At 44.0% G+C, this 20326-nt stretch overlaps 3 protein-coding genes across 12 annotated transcripts in view; 1 reads left to right on the plus strand and 2 right to left on the minus strand.

Annotated features, from left to right (window-relative positions):
* CRYBG3 (crystallin beta-gamma domain containing 3) overlaps positions 1-1906 on the plus strand; it is an 81864-nt gene extending 79958 nt beyond the window's left edge. Inside the window, exon 22 of the mRNA XM_038146758.1 lies at positions 117-1906. Coding sequence (XP_038002686.1) covers positions 117-205 — 89 coding nt within the window. The 3' untranslated portion in view covers positions 206-1906. The remainder of the gene's footprint in view (positions 1-116) is intronic.
* A 560-nt stretch (positions 1907-2466) lies between these two features.
* Positions 2467-13687, minus strand: RIOX2 (ribosomal oxygenase 2). 5 transcript variants are annotated; one of them, XM_038146846.1, is made up of 11 exons: positions 13560-13603; positions 12305-12401; positions 10595-11030; positions 9343-9462; positions 8664-8792; positions 7816-7919; positions 5925-6027; positions 5455-5620; positions 4982-5070; positions 3735-3845; positions 2467-2708 (listed from the first exon to the last, which is right to left on the minus strand). In XM_038146846.1, the coding sequence occupies exons 3-11, from the start codon at positions 11024-11026 to the stop codon at positions 2547-2549; spliced, it is 1416 nt and encodes a 471-aa protein (XP_038002774.1). In that variant the 5' UTR covers positions 11027-11030; positions 12305-12401; positions 13560-13603; the 3' UTR covers positions 2467-2546. The 5 variants fall into 5 exon arrangements, with proteins under 5 accessions (XP_038002774.1, XP_038002764.1, XP_038002784.1 ...); XM_038146836.1 differs by lacking the exon at positions 13560-13603 and adding an exon at positions 13306-13437; XM_038146856.1 differs by lacking the exon at positions 12305-12401 and having other exon boundaries at positions 13560-13687.
* Positions 13688-17277: 3590 nt separating this feature from the next.
* The window catches only part of GABRR3 (gamma-aminobutyric acid type A receptor subunit rho3), a 56518-nt gene continuing 53469 nt past the window's right edge, over positions 17278-20326 (minus strand). For all 6 annotated transcript variants that reach the window (XM_038146889.1, XM_038146917.1, XM_038146907.1 and 3 more), the window contains 2 exons: positions 18517-18713; positions 17278-17615 (listed from right to left, as the gene is read on the minus strand). In XM_038146889.1, the coding sequence (XP_038002817.1) occupies positions 17313-17615; positions 18517-18713 (500 nt within the window). In that variant the 3' untranslated portion in view covers positions 17278-17312. The remainder of the gene's footprint in view (positions 17616-18516; positions 18714-20326) is intronic.

Here is a 20326-nt window from a genome sequence, read left to right on the forward strand (position 1 = left end):
AATTCCTATTTTTCAGCTGATTTTCCTACTTAGTCACACTTCTCAAAGATTGTGTATCATTTTCATGAGTATTTATTTCAAAAGCTTTTCCTTCATGACTTTCTTTTGTTTTTAAGGAGGAAATTACTATGACAAGAATCACATCATTATGAATCAGCCAGTAGAAAACAGACCTTCACAGAAATGGGATATTGAAATATTGTGAGTAAAATCCACCCCACAAATGGACTTTTTGTGGGCTACCAACATGTAGAGGGGAAAAAAGAACCCAACTACTGAAGTCACACACCACTGGAACCATAAGCAGCAACTCCTCTCTATTTTCCTTCGTGCCAAGCACCAGCTCCTAAAATAACTGAATTTTGCACAAATCTAGAAGATGGGAGTTTGATCCAATGTCTCTCTGCAGGGAAGCTGATTCTGCAGAGGCTGCTCCTGTGAAAGTCACCATTACTCTTCCTCTGAAGTATGAAAGGTAAATGCAAAAGAGCAGGTAGACGTTCTGCAGCACAGGATGTGCAAGAGATAAGAGGGGAAAGGCCTTCAGAAATGCTGTCTTTACCTTCCTCTCACACTCCTGGAAGCTCACTGAGGAGTGAATGCACTGATGAGCTTCAAGAACTTGAGTTGGGCTTTTATGTCCCAAGTGAAACCGTTTAGGCTCCAAGCGGTCCTGAATCATGTCTCTCATTAAAATGCAATTAATTTTGTTCATAAAGACACCTTTGAACTGGAATTCCAGCTCAGCATGTGAAATGAGGCAATACAGGGGCCTTTCACCCTCTAAAAGATACTGGTAAGCCTTTGTCTTCTCTGCTTTTAACAGCACCAAAACCAACTCACCTTGGCATGTATTTCCAAAGGTGCCAGCAGCCTGCACTCCAGGGCTGGCTTCACATTCCCAGAGCAGCGTGGGGACATCAGGGTCACTGTGGCACCAAGGACAACTGATGGTCAGATCTTGGAGTGCCAGGGCTCTCCTCAATTTCCACATTATGCAACCACAGCTATTGCTCCAACAGAGCCAGACCTCACTGACTGTAGGTGGTGCTTGAAAAGCTTTTTCCTGGCTCAGCCACAGCCCGTTGAAGGCTGTGAACACCTGATGTGGAAGAGAAGTCACTCAGCTCCCTGGCTTCAGCAGCACTAAATTAATCTTCATTGAAAACATATTTTTTCCAGCATTTGTACATTCAGGGTATGTATTTCTAGGACTATTTAAAGGGTTCAGGTTAGCTGAAGACAGATATTTGAGATTCCAAAAGCTATGCCAGCTGTGCACTCAAACAGGATCATCCCCAAACAAAGATATAACTCTAAGTTTGCCATAGAAATAAAATATATGGATGTCTATTTTTGTATGAAATGGAGTTCTATATAGTACTATTTAAAAAAGAATCTATTTGCACTTACTATTTTACATTCTAAAATTATCATAAATCCGCTGTTTAAGATCCTCAAATGTATGTATATATTTTTTCAACTAAAGCACTTGTTAAGCTTTTTTCCATATAAGTCAGTACATCAAGTGTTCTGCATGTGACTTTCCATATGAAATTTTAAAAGCCTGTGTAAAAAGTTGTAGTTTTTTAAATGAAGAATGACTAAATCATACTTGGTGTCTCAGTGTTACATAACAAAGTAAAGCGGGCTTTTGTACTTAAGAGACCTTGAATGTAAAATGCTAAAGCATGTATATTTTAAGTGTATAAAAGTTTTTAGGATAAAGATTTTGCTGGTTGATTTCTTTTTAAACAAAGTAAATAATAGTTTTCAGCAGATGTTGAGCACATTCCTGTAAAATATTTCTTTTCCAATGGCCAAAAATGGGGGATAAGTATATTGAATATGTGGCTGTGCTGTTACATGAGATTGCATATTAAAAATCAATGAAGTATTAAAGTAACTGTACCAGACTCATCAAAACCTACTCAAGAGAATATTGAAGATATAGATTCCAGCTACAGGCTTTTGGGTAACTTTCACTTGAAATTGGTGCTGGGGGAGGTAAAAGATAAATATTATTGTTTGTTTATTTCAGGGATGGCAGCATCTGAGGGAAATGGGGTTTTCTTGGGCAAAGCCTTCCCCCTGTGGGAACAGCACATGCAGCTTTTACCAGGAAGCTTTTGTTCTGTCAGGGCAATCAAACAGCTTTTCCTGCTGATGAACTTTACAAATGAAAAAAACAAGTTAATGTTTTATGCCCAAGGTTTTGGAGCCTGTTCCATGTATAACTTTAGATGTTCTCCACATCCCAGCAGCTCTCCAAAGGGAACGGGACACCACAGCACTGGGGGCACTTAGGAATGACTTCATCCAACCACAGACCTGGAGCTGTGGCTCACGTACCTGTTTTTCCCCATGTCCAGTTTCCTAGGAGTGTGGAATAACAGCTAACATTTGGCACCAGAAAGTAGCCAAGATATTGCAATGCTCTGTTAGCACTACAAACCAGAGGCTGGATGGATTTAAAAAAACCTAATTTAATAAACCTTGGTCTCAAGAGCTGCCTGATAGCCAGGAACAGCTAATTCACAAAAGCATCAAAGAACTTCGATCAGACATTCAGTCCAGAGTGACAAGGCAAGGTTTTCTTTCTCTGCATCTGAGGTAAGGTTAAGCTCTTTCACAGTGACAGTGCTGCTACTCCAGATCTGCTTCAGTGCATCCAAGTATGACAAAGGGAACCGCAGCCCGTGAGTCTGCTGGGGAAAAAGAGACAGAAAAAAAAATCCTCAGCAACGTGCAGTGACTTTATTACAGCCAGTATGTGAGGCTGGGGGGAGGGAGCAGCAGGAATGTGCTCAATTCCCACAGCACACTCCTGTTCCTGAGAGCAGCCCCCAAAAGATAGTTTTATCCAGACCTATTTTACTTAGAGGTAACTCTTCCATGCTATAGCACACTTTACAAGGTAGGGATGTTATAGCACATGTGACTCCTGTAGTTTTCACACAAGAAGAAAAAATCAATTTTACATTTACCTTCTTGCTAACCCTACCCATTATTTTAGCAAGGTCACAGAGCTTTATTTCTAGCTGACACATGCAGTCTTTGGGCACAGAAGCACAGAGGACCTTCATTCCTAAACTCTTTTTTAAGGGCAGGAAGGAAGGTCCTGGGATGTGCATGTGCTGCTCAGGTACCAGTGTCCAGCCTCAGCTCTAAAGGAGCAGTGAGATTTACCTCAAAAGGACAGTAACAGCCTTGCAGCAATGGCCAAGGCAAGGCCAGGCTGTGCTCTGCTCTGCCTCTTTGCTGGAGTTGTGTAGACCTGAATTACATTTTAGAAGAGTAGAGTTCTTTACTCCCAGCGCTGACCTGCCCCAGGCTGAAGTGAGCAGCCCTACACAGGGTGTTCCAGTGGATATGGGAGTTAACACAGGTTTAACATGACAGAAATGAGGTGCAGTGATGCCCGTGGAATGTGTGCTACATCTCCAGCAGCCTCCAACAGGCCCTGCTGAAGGACACACATGTAAGAGAAGCTTTTAGTTGCTCCAGCAGCTTTGCTAACTGGGCCATGGGGCATGCACAAGATATCCCATTAGCATCTCAAATGTTTAATTAAGCATGAGATCACATTACTTAGTTCTACTATTCACTGCCTGTGTTGCAGCTTCAGCTCATCCTGGTACTCTGGGAAGGGGCTGAAAAACTCTGGGTGCTGAAGAACACAGCCAAACCCACAGTGGCAAGACAAATTTTGGGGTGTGTTTGCAGGAACAAACCTGTGCCAGGCCATCCTCACTGGCAGTGTCATCCTCTGTCCCCATCATGTGAGTTTCTCTCCTGTTCTTTAAGGAATGATACACATAAACCATCTCCCTGCGAATTTCATCCTAAAAGGGAGGAGGAAGAAAATGGTCACAGGTGATCCTCACCCTCACCTCACTCCAATGCCAGCTCCTTAATTCCAGATGCCACTGTTACACCAAGGAAAGCAAGTCACCTTCTCAACAGAATGACCCAAGAGCCACCTCCCACAGCAAGATGGGACTCTCCAAAACACCTCTGAGAATTTATTTACAACTTTCTGCCTTAAAACTGACCCTGCTGGAGTCACAGGACTGATGCTGTGTAGAAAGCAGGCCATTTAAGGCACCTCTTCTGAAAAGTCTTAATGAACAGGTGTGCATCAATAAATCTCCAGTCTGAGACTGATCTGTCGTCTCTTAAAAATCACATACCCATTATCAATCCTGGGTCAAGGCTGTGCAATAAAATTGGAAAAAAAGTTTCCAAACCCTACACAGTCTCACAGCAATATGGACACAAATAAAATGGAGGAGAAAAATCAGAAAGTTCTGGTACGTTTTTCTTGGAGGGACACATTCCGCTCATAAAGAAAAATAAAACAAAAAACAGCCAACCAACCACAAAAAAACCCCAAAAAACTTTCACATGATAATACATCCTCTGTATGTGTTTCCCCTCCCCCATTTTTTTAAATTAAGAATTAAAAAAAAAGCACTTCTGTAATTTCATACTAATAAACTCTCACAGATAGGCAGCAGAGTAAACACAGAGAATGATTGCAAAATGCCAATAGCTATGTTGTGGAACAATTGGTAAGTGCCACTGTCACCCACTAGGTACAGAGATAACTCAGTAGTGAAGACTAAATGCAACCGAGAGAATTCCCTCTCTTCAGGAACCCTAATTTTATAACTTCATGTTCTTAAATACAAAGAATTTTTTTTAATTGTTAAAGATATTATCCAGAGCTATAGAGGCCATTTTAGCTGCTGTAATGACCTACCCCACGTAATTCAGAATCACAGACAATATAATTCTGTACCTCCCTCCAGAAGGCTGGAATGTGCTCAGCACACAGTCCCAGGATCTCCTAACAGCAATAATGGGATGTAGGATCCAAGCAAGCAGAAGTGCACAACCCTTTTAGTACAACAGAGCAACAATTCACATGCCCCCCACTTCCCATCCCAGGCATACAAGGGGGGCTTCTTATACTTACAGCATTCTCTTGATCTGGTTCCACAGTGATGAGAGCATGGTCTCTAAATTGCAGTCTGATTTTGCTATCTATTTTTGGCAATTTCCCACCTAAGAAGAATAAATTCTCCCTTAGAAAAGGAAGAAAACCAGACATGATACAAATTGAGCCCCCTGTGCACTACCCATTCTCTCATAGCCAGATTTTTTGTTAACCTGTGTTTCCACAGCCACAAGTTCTTAAACTTGTTTTGGAAGAGACATGAGAAAGATTTTTTAATTCTAGGATAACCTTTATTTCAGTCTAAGGGAAATGGGTCATCTCTCCTACCAGACACTGGGAACTGACCAAGAGAGGTGTGCAAACACACACAGAGCCAAGCACCACACAAAGCTGGGCCTAGACTGTGATCCTGCCTGCCATGAAATGCTACAAGTTGTAAGAGGCAGACTCAGGCACTACCATCAGCCAGCTTTGGGAAGTTCAAACTCTACCTGGAGTCAAAGGATCAGAGTCACATCCCAAGCACGGCGGCAACCGGTGCGTGATGAAATCCTTCTTCATGTCGGACGATCTCAGCTCCCTGGAGTTCTCCAGACTGTCTGCAAGCCTTCTCAGAAGGCTGCTCAGCTTTTTGGTGCAGTCAGCTGTGTTCACCTGCTAAACATCCACAAAGGATTCAAGCTGAACAGACCAGGCCTAAAGCAGTGCAGCAAAGCAGGAAAAATCTGGACACCCCTCTTATCTTTGCTTAGTCCCAAACCAAGCTTTGTTTCTTTTACACGTTCCCCACGAGCTGTTCACATATCAAAGCTGAAGCAGCAGGACAGGACCACCATAAGGAAGTTCCACAACAATTCACAGTTTCACTGACTTAAAGATTGACAATCTTGGCCTGACAGAACTCTTTCTGTCTGATAGATCACCTGGATGCACCATTATTCCCTGAATCCCACCTACTAACCATGAGCAGTTGCCTTGGAATGCTTGTCCTCAGTGCCATGTCCTCTTTTGCTGTATCAAACACCAGGCCAGGAATTGCATCCAGTAAGAAATCTCCCCAGGAGCTGAAGGACAGGAAGAAGAAAAAACATTACTGAAATAGTTTACTGAAACAAAACACACATCCTACTTTTTGTTCCTAACTAGTGTTAATATATAGAACAACTATTATAGTCTCCTGGGTTTTTTTTATCATGTCTACTCAAATGTTTCATTGTCTGCTACACAGTGGGAAGAAAGAATTCTGGCCAATAAAATGAATTGGACATTTACTTCTTAGTGCTTCTCTTGCCCCCAGTTTCCATCTGCCAGCAAATGCCTTCAGCTACTCACTGCTTTTCCAAACTGCCCTGCTTATCCCACATATGCACACCTCTGCCTGCTGGGATCTGGTCCGGACAAACTCTGCTTCAACAGAGATGTCCTTTTTGTCTTGGTGCCTAAAAATACCTGCAAGTGCCACCTCCACAGCTATTTTCAAATTCTCTGTCATTTTCCAAGGAAATGTTTCCACATCATACTTCCATCTACAAGCCAAATCAAAACACCAGGACTGCTGCTTATTTTACCTGCACTTGCTGACAGCAGGGCCACAGGAAGGCTCTTACACTTCATTGCCAATAACCTTAATGGATGATGATTCCACTTTTTAACTTTGGAAGAAGAGCAGTCTTGAAGCTTTTCCTGCTCTCTGCTCAGCCATGGCAGGGAATGCTCATCCCCAGGGAAGGTGCTCCTGACAAGTCACGCACTGGACTGGCCCTGGGCTGGTGCAGCCATGGAGAAACTGCACTGACTCCACACAAGGCTGCAGATCTCCAGCAATCCCATTACAAGGAGCTGAATCCTTGGCTTCCCAGCACTGCCTGGCCAATAAATCAGATCCAGCTGGACAAACCCGGCTGTGCACACTGGCCACAGGAAGAGTGACCAGCAGCACTGACACCCTGGGCTTCCACAGTTGGTGGTTAGAGATTCATCTCACCTAAAATATGCCCAGACTTGTTCTGCCCTGTTTCAAAGTTAACAGAAATCCTTCCCAATTCCTAAGTCAGGCCAGTAACTCCAAGCCCAGCCCCTGAGAGCTGATATGGGGGCAGTAACAGCATTTTTCCCTGTGTGATAACAATGTTTCACTGGAAGGACGAGGACCTGACCTGTGTCAAAAGAAATCTGACTCTCATGCATGAGGTAGAAAATGAAAAACACAGCTTAGCAGAGAATATTTGCATGGAAGAATTTGTCTGAAGAGGTGTGGGTGACCATCAAATACAGGAGGAAAGCTGATGAAAGGAACAACCCATGGCTCTTTATCTGGATTATGAAATGAACAGCAACTTCAGCCACTGGGTTTCTTTAAAGACAACAGTGAGTTTGCAGATGTAACATTATCTTCCACATTAAAGTCTCCAGCTGGTAAATAATAAATAAAGCAATTAAAAAGCAATCAAGCTTGCTGCATGAAAACCTGGCAAAGAGGCTGCTTCAAACAATAATGGTCTCACTCCCCTCCTTCCTCTACACCCCAAAACTTCAATTACTGCTACCTCAACACTTAGATTCTGTCCCTAACAGCAGGGCACCTATGTAATAGTGGGGTATCTACCTATATTCCATGTCACATCTCGGGGGGAAGCGACATGCCCTATCCCTGTGATAGTCACAGGAAAACAAACCACACAAGGGCTGAATGGGATGAACACAGGAAGGACCCAAGCAGAGCTCATTACAAGGTTATTTTTTTTAAGAAACAGGACATCACTTCTTTGAAACACCAGGTTCAGGTCTGTAATACTCACAAACATCATCTGGCAGAGGAAAGCCATACAAAACAAGAAATAAAGAGGAATTACTTGTTTTGGTAGGTGCTGATGGTCACATGTGTTGAATAGGAGATTCCATGAGGAGTGTCAGCCTGGTGAATTGTCCCTCTTGGGAAGTACAGTAAGTCACCTGGCTGCAGGAAAATGAAAGAGAATTTATATATTTAGGCCACTTGGTCAAACCTTACTGTAGTCCAGAGAAAATAACTCTGAGCAGACTGACAATATATATTCTTTTAAAATCACAAAACTGAGCAATTCTCCAATGTACACTTTAATAACATAAAGCACACTAAGTCTGAAGTCCAACATCTCAAATTTTCCAACCTACTGTCAATATTTGCTCTACACCTGTCTGCAAACATGAGCTTTTAACATGCTAGAACATGCACAGTCCTGCTGAGCTGCAGGAAGGAGACAAAGAATCAGCTGAGATGAATTTGCTGGTAATTCAGTGCCCTGGGAATTTGGTCAGATCATATCAAAAGTAAAGGCCAGTGTTTCACAAGAAAAGCCAAATAGTCTGAAAATTTTAGTTAAAACACTTTAAAAAAAATAGAACCTCCTCCCCTATCTTCTCACCTATGTAAATTAAATATCTCCACAGAAAATAATATAGATCAGGGAAGTTGAGACAAGAAAGAAGCGCAAAGCACATGAAATTGCCTCCACAAAGGAAAATCAGTTTACTCATGGCTTGTCCTAAAAACACCAGCACAAAGAGAACGGTAATAAAGCAACAGTGATGAAATTTGATTCCATTTTAACCTTATGGTCCTTAAACTTGGTCACATCAGCTACTTCTAAGAGCCTGCCAAGCATGATTACTTTTCTTGCTACCACATCCCAGCCCACCTGAAGCAATTAGATTATAATACCTTTAATATGAATTCATGTGTGGGACTCCCAATCCTCTCTTCTGGCTCAACGTTGTACTCCCGAGCCAAAGGCACCGTTGGTTTGTAGAGCCGCCAGTGCTTCTCTCCTTCCAGCTGAAGAATGAACACCTGCAAAAGACCATGAATCCTAATTTTCTGGGGGGGCCTAAGGAAGCCCTGCTGCTCCTCACACATCCAGCTCATCAGGTATTTTAATTTATCCTCTGACTTGCCAAGTCTGTGGAAACAAGGCAGACCAGGGACAGAAATACTGGCAGAGGTTGCTTTTCTGACAAACACAGGTTTTCCCCTGCCCTGCTCTCAGCTACTCCACAGCACAGCAAATACAATTCCTTTCACATCACCTTTTAGATGTCCAAATGCACAAATTTACATTTGAACTAAATTCTTGTACTCTATTTAGAGACAACAGAGAGAAGAGTTGTGGAGCGTGATCTGTTTTATCCTGAATTTCAAAATCCCTGTTCCTCTCCAGTCATTTAAACTTAGCCATTACGATTAGTACAAAAATATATAAGGAAGCACTTGCAAATAATTACCCTAAGTTTTCACAGGAAAAACAGAACTCTGTGTACAATGTTTATTGTGGGGGAGAGGTGGAAGCACACACAGAAGCATCCACTTCCAGGAGCCCACAGACAAGGTGTTGTTGTCCTACCTCGACATCATCGTAGTGAGGGGGAAGGCCCTGAGATCCCTGGGGAGTGATGTAAACATTGGAGCCCACCAGAGACCCAAAGTAACACTCCAGCTTCTCCTGAATCTTCCACAGCTCCTCCTATTTAAAATAATAATAATAATAATAATAATAATAATAATAATAATAATAATAATAATAATAATAATAATAATAATACGCTATTAGTACTGAAGGCTCAGCCAAGCCTGGCTGCCACCAGCCCGTCACTGGGGAAGAATGGTGACATCCCCACAGGAGCACACAGCCTGGGAAGCAGCTTTTCCTCAAGACAAGCATTGCACTAGCAAAGGAGATCTGCCATGAAAGTAATGGGTAAGACGAAAACTCTGGTGCCTCAACAGAACACTGATGTTTGCTCTCTTTCCTGTACCAATTTCAGGCTGCAAAACCAGGCAAAAACAAGGCTAAACAGAGCAGAATAAACCACCTATCATCCCATCTGCATCAAAGAGAGACTAACACAAAGGTTAGACACCTTTTGCAAGTGACTCCAATCATGTGTGTTCAAGAACAAACTTTACTCATTCATACCCAACATGTGACAGGTAAACATCAGGAGATGCCAACCACTGAGATCAGTTAGTGACACTCCACGTGGGACTCAGCTGTTTATTTGGGCCTTAGACTGTGATGACACCTTGGGACAAAAAAGGATTGCCCAAATCAAAGTATCTACAAGTATCCAAATCCTTTACAAACAGTGCAGCACCACTGTCTCCTTCCCATGCACAGAAACTGAGGACACTCAGCTAAAATGGGGTGGTCACTTCCATGGTGCAATTCAATGCTAATCCATTGGCAACAATTGTGGAGTGTCCTGGAAGTACTTTACATGGTTTCACACTTCATCCTTGATTAAAGGGAAGTGGTACAAAAAGCCCTGTTTGCACAAGGAAAAAGTGGGGAAGAAGAGATAATTTAAGCACAGATGCCTAATCATCATACATACATTTAAAAAGCACACTTAATAATATTACAGAAAAAGCATTACAGTATGAATCAGACTTTGTTCTTACTGCAGAGCACTGAAACATGAGGGGCAGTGCAGAAGTATAAACTGTGTTTTAATACAGTTCATGTAAGGATTCCAGCAGGTCATCAATGCAAGCCTCCCCTGGGGGCAGATATGAAGCCATGTCTAGTGCCACTCAGCAAAAGCCACATTACAGAGCAAGCATTAACTGCATTAATTACAATGAAACAATCCCACCTTAAATCTCTGAGGTTGATGAAACTGTATTGTTGCCTTTTTCTGGTCAAAATCCTTCTTCAGCTGCATGTAATTCACTCTACCTTCTTTATTTAAAACCTTCTTCTTCCCATTGACACACCTGCAGACATTCACATCTCGCCCGTAGTACAGGCCCTGGCTGCACAGCTCCTTCAAGTGTGACAGCTGGAACAGGGACTGGTAGTAAGCAGCCACCAGGACATCATTTCTCTGAACAAGCAGTGGCTTCTGCTCCCAGTAGTCCCTGAAAAACTCCTCTTCCTCGATGGGAGAGATCAGGCTCCTGAAGAGGCTCTCTGGGCTCTCAAAACTCAGGACAGACGGAGAACCAGCTGTGTCCAACCTGGGCCGTTTGCACTGAGCCTGTGTTTCCTTTGCCACATCTACAATCTTCCCTCCCTTCTTGGGCATCTTCCTGTCCAAGGGGAGAGAAACCCAGAACAATCAGCAAAACACAACCTCAAGAGATCACAGACCCAGGGCAGCAGCTCTTGCCCTATCCAGGGGATATCACAGTATATTGGGAACAGCTGTGGCTTCAGGGGCTCACTAATTGCTCCCAGCAGGCCCCCAGCCCTCTCCCAAACTTCAGCAAACTCCAAAAGGCTCTGCTGGGAGCCACTGCTCACAGGAGCTCACACCCCACAGCTGAGTTTATACTAAAGAACATGTGATGGAACTCAAGAGATCGTTATTACCAATGCAGGAACCCACTCACACAAAGAACCTGTGGGCAAGTGGACATGTAGCAAGAACTGCAAATTATTTTTTAAAAAATTAACTCAGGTTTAAGAGATTGAGTGGCAATATGCAGAGCAAGGTAGAGAGAGAGGGCAGGATCAGAAACTTGTATTCCTATTACACTTCTTCAACAGTAACAGTTTACAAAAGAGGGAACACTGTTAGGCCTTTCTGTTGATTCTATGTAATTACTAAATCTACAAGCTTAAAACTTGTAAAATGCACCACTTTAAAAACCAAAATGCCAAGATTCTGCTTTCATTTCTGCCAAGCTGTTAAACTTTGTGATTTATGTAGAATAAAAATAATTCTTTCATACAAGTACAGATATTTAATTTTAAAGCTGAAAGTCATTTACTTTGTTTTTCCACAGTATGTTGTGTAGAATTATGCAAGAACAAAAAAGTCAATTCACAAATGGTTTAGCTGCCAAGTCCTCAGGAAAGTTAAGGCACAAATTGAGTTAGCAGTAGGTCTAAACCATGTGCAGACAGATTTGCCTCGAGTCTGCTCCAGCATTTCCTCCCCCAGAGCAGCAGCAGAAGCCTGCCCGGGGAGCTGAGCTAAGCATCCTGAGGATCAGCCAGCCCCAAGCCCTGGAGCAGCACAGCCTGGCAGCCAGCTCTGGGCTGGCCAACCCAAACTGACTCTGGGCACGTCTGAGTGAGTCAGAGAAGCCAGTGCATGAGGAGTCAGAACATGCTGATGCTTTCACTTCTGAGTAAAAATAGCACCTTTACTCCCAAAAGCAAATGTACTATGTACTGAGGTGCTTTTCCTTGCACAGATCCCTTATCCTGAAACCTAAACTCCAGTTGTGGGTGGTATTTCCAAGCAGCACAAAGCTCTCCTGTGCAGCAGGACACCCTGCTGATCCCCCAGCTCCTGCACAATGCTTCATCAGCAGTTCCTGGAGCAGCCTGTCCCTCAGTAGTAACCTGTGCTCACCTCAGTCCTGCAGGAGGGAATTCACATCATCACCTTCCCAGCAGGACAGACATTTCCAGCTGCAGAAAGCCACTGTTCTACATGAGGCAAGGGAATACTTAAAAAAATTAAAGACTGAAAATTAGTCCCTGGTTGGCAGCAAGAGCTGAAGATACTGCTGGCACTGGGATCTAAAACTGGCATTCCCCAAATGTCAGGAACACAAATACAACCAACCCTGAATTGATGGTTTTGAATTCTAGACCTAAAGCCATCATTTCAACCTCTCAGCTAGCTCAGAAAGATCTAATGAAGTTAAATTCACATAGGTACTGTTCACAGAACTCTGCTTCATTTACACCATGTGCTTCTCTGTAGTGCTTTGTTATTTATTACAACAGCAAACCAAGGATTGGTTTGGGTTGGAAGAGATCACTGGGCACAAGCCCCCTGCCATGGGCAGGAACATCTCCCACTCGATCTATTTGGTCAAAGCCTTATTCAACCTGGCCTTGAACACTTCCAGGGATGGGGCAGCCACAACTTCTCTGGGCAAGCTGTCAGGGCCTCACCACCCTCGCCAAAAAACATCCTCCCTTACATCTAATCTAAACCTACCCCCTTACAAGGTAAAACCATTCACCCTTGTCCTGTTGCTACAGGCCCTGGTAAAAAGTCTTTTCTGTCTCTCTCCTACAGCATTTAAGTACTGAAAGACTGCAAAAATATCCCTGGAGAGCCTTCTCTTCTCCATGCTGAACCAGGCCAGCCCTCTCAGCCTGTTTTCACAGCAGAGCTGCTGCTGCTCTCCGATCATTTTGGTGGCATCCTTTGGATTCGCTCCAACACCTCCCGGTCCTTCCCGTGCAGGGGACCCCGGAGCTGGGTGCAGCTCTCCGGGTGGGTCTCACGGGGCAGGATCCCCTCCCTCCCTCAGGCCACGCTACTTTGGGTGCAGCCCAGGCCACCATCGGTTCCGTGCGCTGCGAGCGCGCATGGCCGGCCCCGGCCCCGTTCTTCACCTCCCCACACGCCCAGGTCCTTCTCGGCAGGGCTGGAACAAGAACCGAGCAGCAGAAGGGGCCCGCTCCCGCCTCGCTCGGGGACAGCTGTTATCACCAGTGTCACTCGCACAGGGACACAACGCGTGTTCCCGCTCGGCCTGGAGCTGCCGGGACTCGCTCCGTGGGAAGCAGCGGGAACAGAGGCGGGCGCGGCGGCTCCGGGGCCACTCCTCCCCTTCCTTCCCCTCCCCTTCCCGCAGCCCCGCACTCACCCTGCGGGCGGGAGGGAGGGGATGGCGGCGGGGCGGGATGGATCGGGCCGGACCGGGATGGGGCTGGGCTGCCCCCCCGCCGCAGGATGTGCCCGGTGGACGCGGGGGGCGGTCGCTGCCGCGCTGGGTGTCACGGGAGGAGACGCTTCCGGGCGGCCGGTAGGAAATAGAGCGCCGTTCCAGTGTTATTCCTGTGTGTATTCCAACGGGAACGCAACAGTGTCTCCATTGAAGTTATTCAGAGGATTAAATTTTGCTTCGTACACACAACAGTGTCTGGGCTTTAGTTGCGCGATCTTTTCCTGGACCAAAATCCTGTTCCAGAGTCCCTCTGAGGCTCCCTCAAAGAAATCTTCAGAATCCTTCCCGAGCACATGAAAACTTCCAGAAGTATTTTTACCTTTACTGAAGAGGCCTGTTAATGGTTTAGTTTACATTGGCTAATGGCATCAGAAAAAGATGTTAGGTAGTCTTTGCTAAAGCTTTATTCTTGTGTACTGATAGTTTGAAGAACTTTTATAAAACCTTTAAGAATGAAGTTGTCTGGACTTAAAAGTTTGCATCACCCACGCTAACACCCACAGGATGTTTTCTTATTACAGATGGGTGTAGCAGCAGATGTTAAAAATAGTGAGGCCACATCCTGCACCTCAGCTGGTGACAGAAATCATGACAAGCTGTTATTTCTGCTCCAAAAATCCACAAAGTACCCTCAGCATAACTGCCTGAGTGCCATCGGGATGAACTCTCACCAAGTATGTATTTACATCATGCCTGTGGTGCTTTAACTCACAGTAAATGTTGTGGGATATAAAGCCCACACATGGGACTGGCTGCAACACCAGCAGGAATGGGAAGTACTCGTGAATACCTTTTTAAAGACTTCCGTGCTGGTCTGCAGAGACAAATTGACTGAAAGTATTTATTACCATACCTGTCAGGAAGTTAACACACACTTCACAGGGTCATGGGAGCTTAGCCAGCCCTCTAGCACCCTCTAGACAAGAAATACTTGTCTAGTTTGTTGAAATACTGTTTGGTATCTTTTACTATTTATACAAGCAATAGATTTTTTTTAAAAACATAATTTATCCTGATATCATCCCTGTCACTGCATTAAGAAAATAAAAATTATAAGCTTTGCTGTAAAAGCATGCAGTTAAATGTCATCATCATTTACAAAAGCATGTAGTGACAGGACAAGGGGGAATGGCTTCAAACTGAAAGAGGGGAGGATTAGATTGGATATTAGGAAAAAAAAAATTCTTTACTGTGAGGTTGGCAAGGCCCTGGCACAGGTTGTCCAGAGAAGCTGTGGCTATCCCATCCCTGGAAGTGTCCAGGGTGAGGTCTGAGCATCCTGGTTTAATGAAAGGTGTCCCTGCCCAGTACTCTGGGTGGGGAGAACCCCTGGCCAATGGTTTCATTCACAGCTGAAAGTAACAACAGCTTTCTCCACCAAAAGCAAGCTCTGCAGCTCTCTGGCACCTGAACAGATGTGCCTGGAAGGTAAATGCAGACAGGAATCTCTTTTCCTCCACACCTCCACATGAGGACCACCTTGCTACAGCCTACACAGGGCTTGAGCATGCTGTTCTGCAGGGCTTCTGCTGCTGTAAATCCTGCAAGGAATTTAGAAAAGGGAACTGATTTGGAGTCTTTTCTCTGTTGGAGGCTGAGGCTTCACTGTTGGCTACACAACAAATACTTCTTGTAGGGCAGATAAATATGTGAAAACAATTATGTTATATTAGTTCATGTGAAAAGTTTAGAAGACACATTACACATCTGGAGCAACTAGATGGGACCGTCTCAGGCAATCTGGAACATCTGTGCAGGATGCCTCATAATGGCAGTGCAGGAGCAAGGCTCTGATGGTGTATTTTTATACACAGCTACACTATACATCTGCTCAGCTTGAGGTCTGGTGTGCTGTTACAGTTGCCAAAGTCTGTGTGTCCTTTGGCTTTGCATTCCCAGCATTGTCATTCCTGGTATGGTTCTGCTTTCCATGACAGGATTTCCTGGAAAAGTATCAAAGCTGTCTCAGCTCCGATACATTTGTTTGGCAGCGATCTGTCCCACTCACTCTGTGAGATTTCAGTCACTCAGCAGGCACAGTGTCACCACTTCTCCAGCTCTGGAACTTGGGAGCTTGACAAATGCAGCTCTTTGAAAACTTTAAGAGAAGTCAGCATGCTCTGAACAAACAAGATGGGAGCAAGAAAATAAGTATATTGAACAAGAAAAAAAATAGGTAAGTAAGTAAATAAAATAAAGTAAATAAGGAAACCAGAGAGTGGTTTAGGCTTCCAAATTTATTCCAACTTCCTTGACCAATAAACTTGACTGGGAATTTACCTTGTGACACTTTTTGTCACCAAATGATCATTTTGAACTTCAGAATGATCATTTAGGTCTGACTTTGTAAATATAAACTCAGCTCATTAAATGACAAACCCAAGGAATTTAGTGGAAAATGCTCCTTATTTGGGAAAGTTACCAAAGTAATCTTGATTCTTTTCTGGAGCTGTGAAAACTTTCTGTGTTTATCCCTGAACATCCTTAATTCAGCCTCCTTAGCCTGAATCTAAGGATATTTCCATGCAGGATTCATCTAAGACTGACAGGTTTCCTGTATGTGTCTCTGTTTTGGCACAGCTATTTCCTTTTATTTCCTGGAACTATGCTGGGGATCACTGCTGCAAGGGGCAGACGCAGCGTCTCCTCACTGGAACATTCAATCTCAAAAGCCAAAGCAAAAGGGAGGGAGGCAAAACCCCAAGTTCACGTGCAACAGAAAGCAGAAGAACCAAAGGCGTGATTGGTTTGTTCTCTTGACAAAGTTGTCTAAAATCTCTGTCTCAAAGCCTGTGTTTCTAAGCCAAAGGGTTCTGCAGGAAGCAGAGGATTACAGCAGGTCAAGGTGAGGCACAGGTGTGTGGGTGACTCATGAAGAACACAGCTCATGCTGAGGATGCTGCTCATCCACCTGGGAAGTGGCTGCAAGTGCACAGGGTCTGGGACCTGCACAGGGTCTGGGATGTTGTTCCTGTGCTGCCTCAGGGACTGGTGTGCCAGATTCTTCAAAACAGAGGTCCCATGGAGAGTCATGGACAGCTGACAAGGGTGAAGGGTTTTCTTGAAGTGTTGCTGATGCACAATCTACAATGCCCCATCAGCCTGGCTTCCTGCTGGTCCCTACTGCACTGCTAAGCCATAATTTTCCCCCTGGTTCCCATCCGAGGGCAGAGGCTGCTGAGGTGCACAGGGGTTGCCCAGGAAAATTGGAATGCAGGAAGTGAAACAAGGACAGGAGCTATCCCAAGGCTGTCCCAAAGCCGTTGGTGCTGATTGCCAACCAAAATGGAGCACAGATGAGGAACAGGGAGGCTGATTCAAGAGGAAAGGCTGGAGTGCAGACAGAGACAGGGCAATAGCTCAGGTGGGAGCTTCTGTCTGTTCAGAGACAGGACAAAGGGCTCCCTTAGTGAGCAGACAGCTCCTGTGCTACTGCAGTGGAGTCTGTGCATGGGATCACCCTGGTGAAGCTCTGCATAGTCCAGTTGGAAAAGAACCCAGACATGTGAGAGTTCTTCATGAAGAGTTTTGCTGCTGACCAAACCAGCCCAGGTTTGATGCAGAAGTCTCTTTTGGAAAATTGTAACCTTTTCCTCTACTGCTGTTGCATTATTTCTGAAGTATGATGCAACCCTCACACACAAATAAAGTCTAGCTTATAAGCATTTTTGCTCATATGTACAAACCCCAGTAAAAAAAGTTGAACACAATATATACACTGGGAAATATAATCCTGGAATACGTGTCAATAACATGATTGTTCTGCAAAATAATCCTGCCCACGTTTCCCTTCAGAGATCTCTTCCTCTTTAAGCGAGGTGTGTCAGCATTGGAGATGTTGGTTTGACTTGCCCTGGTCTCGTTCTCCTCACAGGGCTCTGGGAAGGGACTCAGGTCCATGTCCTCATCCGTGTCGTGGTAGCAGCCATCAAAAGCCATTGCTTGCACTGCATCCATGCTGTACATTCCTGAAGCCTGGCAACAAAGGAGAGTTACTAGCAGGAGCCATTGTGGCAAATCATAAATGAATAAACCAGAAGATAAAGAAAGCTTTCCCCTCAGTGTTGAGCATGTGGAGAACAGGGCTATCCCACAGTATGGCTATCTGTGGGGCCTGCCCCCCTGAGGGGGACATGAGCACAGAAATGTCATAAAACACACTTGTCTGCCTGATCATTGCCAGCTGCTGGCTGGCAATTCGTGCCTCAGCTTCTGAAACAGAGGAATCTAACTCTCTCCTGTAGGTCTGTGTTGCTGGAGTTGTGGGAAATTACTTCAGACATTTCTGGGAGTAGGTTTTTGATGCGATTATCCAATCATGTGAGCAACATATGCATTCTTTCTGTGCTCCTCCCCTCATGATATTCCAGCAAATGAGTTTGCAGAGGGGATATTCTTCAAGCAAAGGTTTGAAGTGAGAGCTTCACAGAAAGCAGATGTTTAACTTGTGAGTATTTCTGCTTCAGGCACATTTTTCTAAAAATTACCTTGTCGTTCATGTGGTCTTGGAACAAAAAAATCCCAGGAAACAGGGAGGAATATCATATGAGGGCATGCTGAGGTCTATTCCAGAGACAGGAGAAATACCTTGATTGATAGGTATTTGAAATTAGAAGGAAGGTTATATTCCTCTGAGGGGGAAAAAAGGGGGCAAAAATATCCCTAACCTCTGCCACAAGGGAAAGGAGAGAAAGCACAGACCTTTCAGGACCTCAGAGAGGAGGACACTTTATCTCTCTTCACCCAAGTGAAAAAAAAAAGTGAGATACAGAGTGGAGACAGAGATTGTTACTGTTCTGTTATCACAGTGGCGTATCAGGACTACTCTGTGGCTTGCATGATGCTTTCAGAAGGCAACAAAAGACAGAGGTTGTACCTTGCCCCTTTTTTTGAGTTGTTTTCTCTCTTCAATTGTGGTGAGATAGTTCACCGCTGCATACTCGATGACTGACAGGAAGACAAAAAGGAAGCTGATCCATAAATACACATCCACAGCCTTTATGTAAGACACTTGAGGCATTGAGGCACTTACTCCTGTCATGATGGTGGACATTGTCAGCACTGTAGTTATACCTGCCAGAGAGAAAAGAGAGGTTATCACAGCTCTGGCCGGCTGGTTCTGTTTAGCTCATCATCACTGCCTGGACAGCAGAGCTTTGTGAGGGATTGTGATTGACACCCCCTTTAACTCCCTCACACAGGCTCTGAGAAGTGGAGTGAACCATGAAGGACCCATCACACACAATACTGAGAGCACTAAATCATCTCTCTGCTCAGAATGGTCACTGAGCAGCATAAGGAACACGTTTCTGTGGCAGCTTTGGGCACTGCCACACACAGGTAAAAGCTGTGGCCATTCTTCACTTCCCAGAGCCAGGGTTGCCACTGCATATTTTCTTGTCCAGGAAAATCATGAAAGAAGCATTTTACCTCCCAACCCTTTCTCAAATTGTACTTCTTCAAGAAGTATTTGTATTGAGAACAAATATCAGCCTCCAAATATCAGCCTCAGTCCTTGTCATAACTCCACAGCTCTCTAAAAGCAATCTAGCATAAAAATGCTACAGCCACTGAAACTAAGAAAAAATTATTGTTTGACTCAGTCTGACCAAAATTTCACCCTCATCTTTTCAATCTCTGCTCTTACATCAGCTATTCATCTCATTTTGGTTTGCTCCAGCTCAGGAAAAAAACCAACACCTAACTCAGGTTCTGCTATTAAAGAAATCAGTGTAACTCTGGAAGTGAAAACATCCTGATATCTGTGGGACAGCACTGTCATCTGCAGCCCTTCTCCAGTTCTACACCAGTTCAAGTCCACTGGAACTTACAAGAATTTTCCCCCTACCTCTCTGCAGCTTTTTAGTTTGAAGGATGGAGCTTGAAATACACCATGTAAGAGGAAATCAATTTATTTAATGTACATATACTCTAGGCCAAGGAGCTAGGCTTATTAAACTTTGTTGTTAAGGTTTCCTATAAATTATGTATGATTATGCTAATGAAATGTGCTTTATTCATGGAACTCCTGATGCATAACATTCTGCAGAAATCCATACATAAAAAGCATGATCAGCAAAACCATCTTGACAACGTTCAAAATTGCCTACTGAGAATTAAAAAGTTATTTTTAAAGATGAAGTTAAATTTCTTCCAAATAAAAGGAATTCATAGATGCATTAATAATAGTAGGTAGGAGGTACCATAATTTGTTTACAGATTAAAAAAGAGATATATATCTCATGTATATAATAGCTTTGGACTGTGCCAATAGAAAGGGATCTGAGTGGCTACAGTCCTATTTTTTCTAGATTGATACAGTTACAGAGAAAAATGAGGGCTTCTTCTCTTGTCTAAGAAATATGGCAACATACAGTTGGCTTCTGGGACCAGCATCAGTGAGAAGAAAGAACAGGAGCTTCTTTATTTTTACCTGACAGTTGTGGGACTCAGGTGCATTATGGTTGCATTAGATATCTTAATAAATTTCCATCAGATCTTCGGGGATCCTAATTTTTGAAAAAATGTACTCATTCCAAGGCCATCAGCATTATATTCACAACAAAGACAGCCTTGGAGTGGCATCCACTGATTCACCAGTGAGGAAAAAAACCCAAACTTCTATAAAAAACACTGTAATAGCTCCTCTTCTCCTGAGCTGAGGTGTTCAGAACTTACTTTTTGGC

This window comes from Motacilla alba, chromosome 1, assembly GCF_015832195.1.
Source record: "Motacilla alba alba isolate MOTALB_02 chromosome 1, Motacilla_alba_V1.0_pri, whole genome shotgun sequence".
Taxonomy (NCBI): domain Eukaryota; kingdom Metazoa; phylum Chordata; class Aves; order Passeriformes; family Motacillidae; genus Motacilla; species Motacilla alba.

Excerpts from the sequence above, each read along its gene's own strand:
- RIOX2 (XM_038146856.1), bottom strand. The coding sequence starts at position 11,026 with ATGCCCAAGAAGGGAGGGAAGATTGTAGATGTGGCAAAGGAAACACAG. Across the intron at positions 5,071-5,454 it reads CTCTGATCCTTTGACTCCAG|GTGGGAAATTGCCAAAAATA; the intron begins GTAGAGTTTGAA and ends TATTCTTCTTAG. Across the intron at positions 2,709-3,734 it reads GTGAGGATGGCCTGGCACAG|CAGACTCACGGGCTGCGGTT; the intron begins GTTTGTTCCTGC and ends CTTTTTCCCCAG.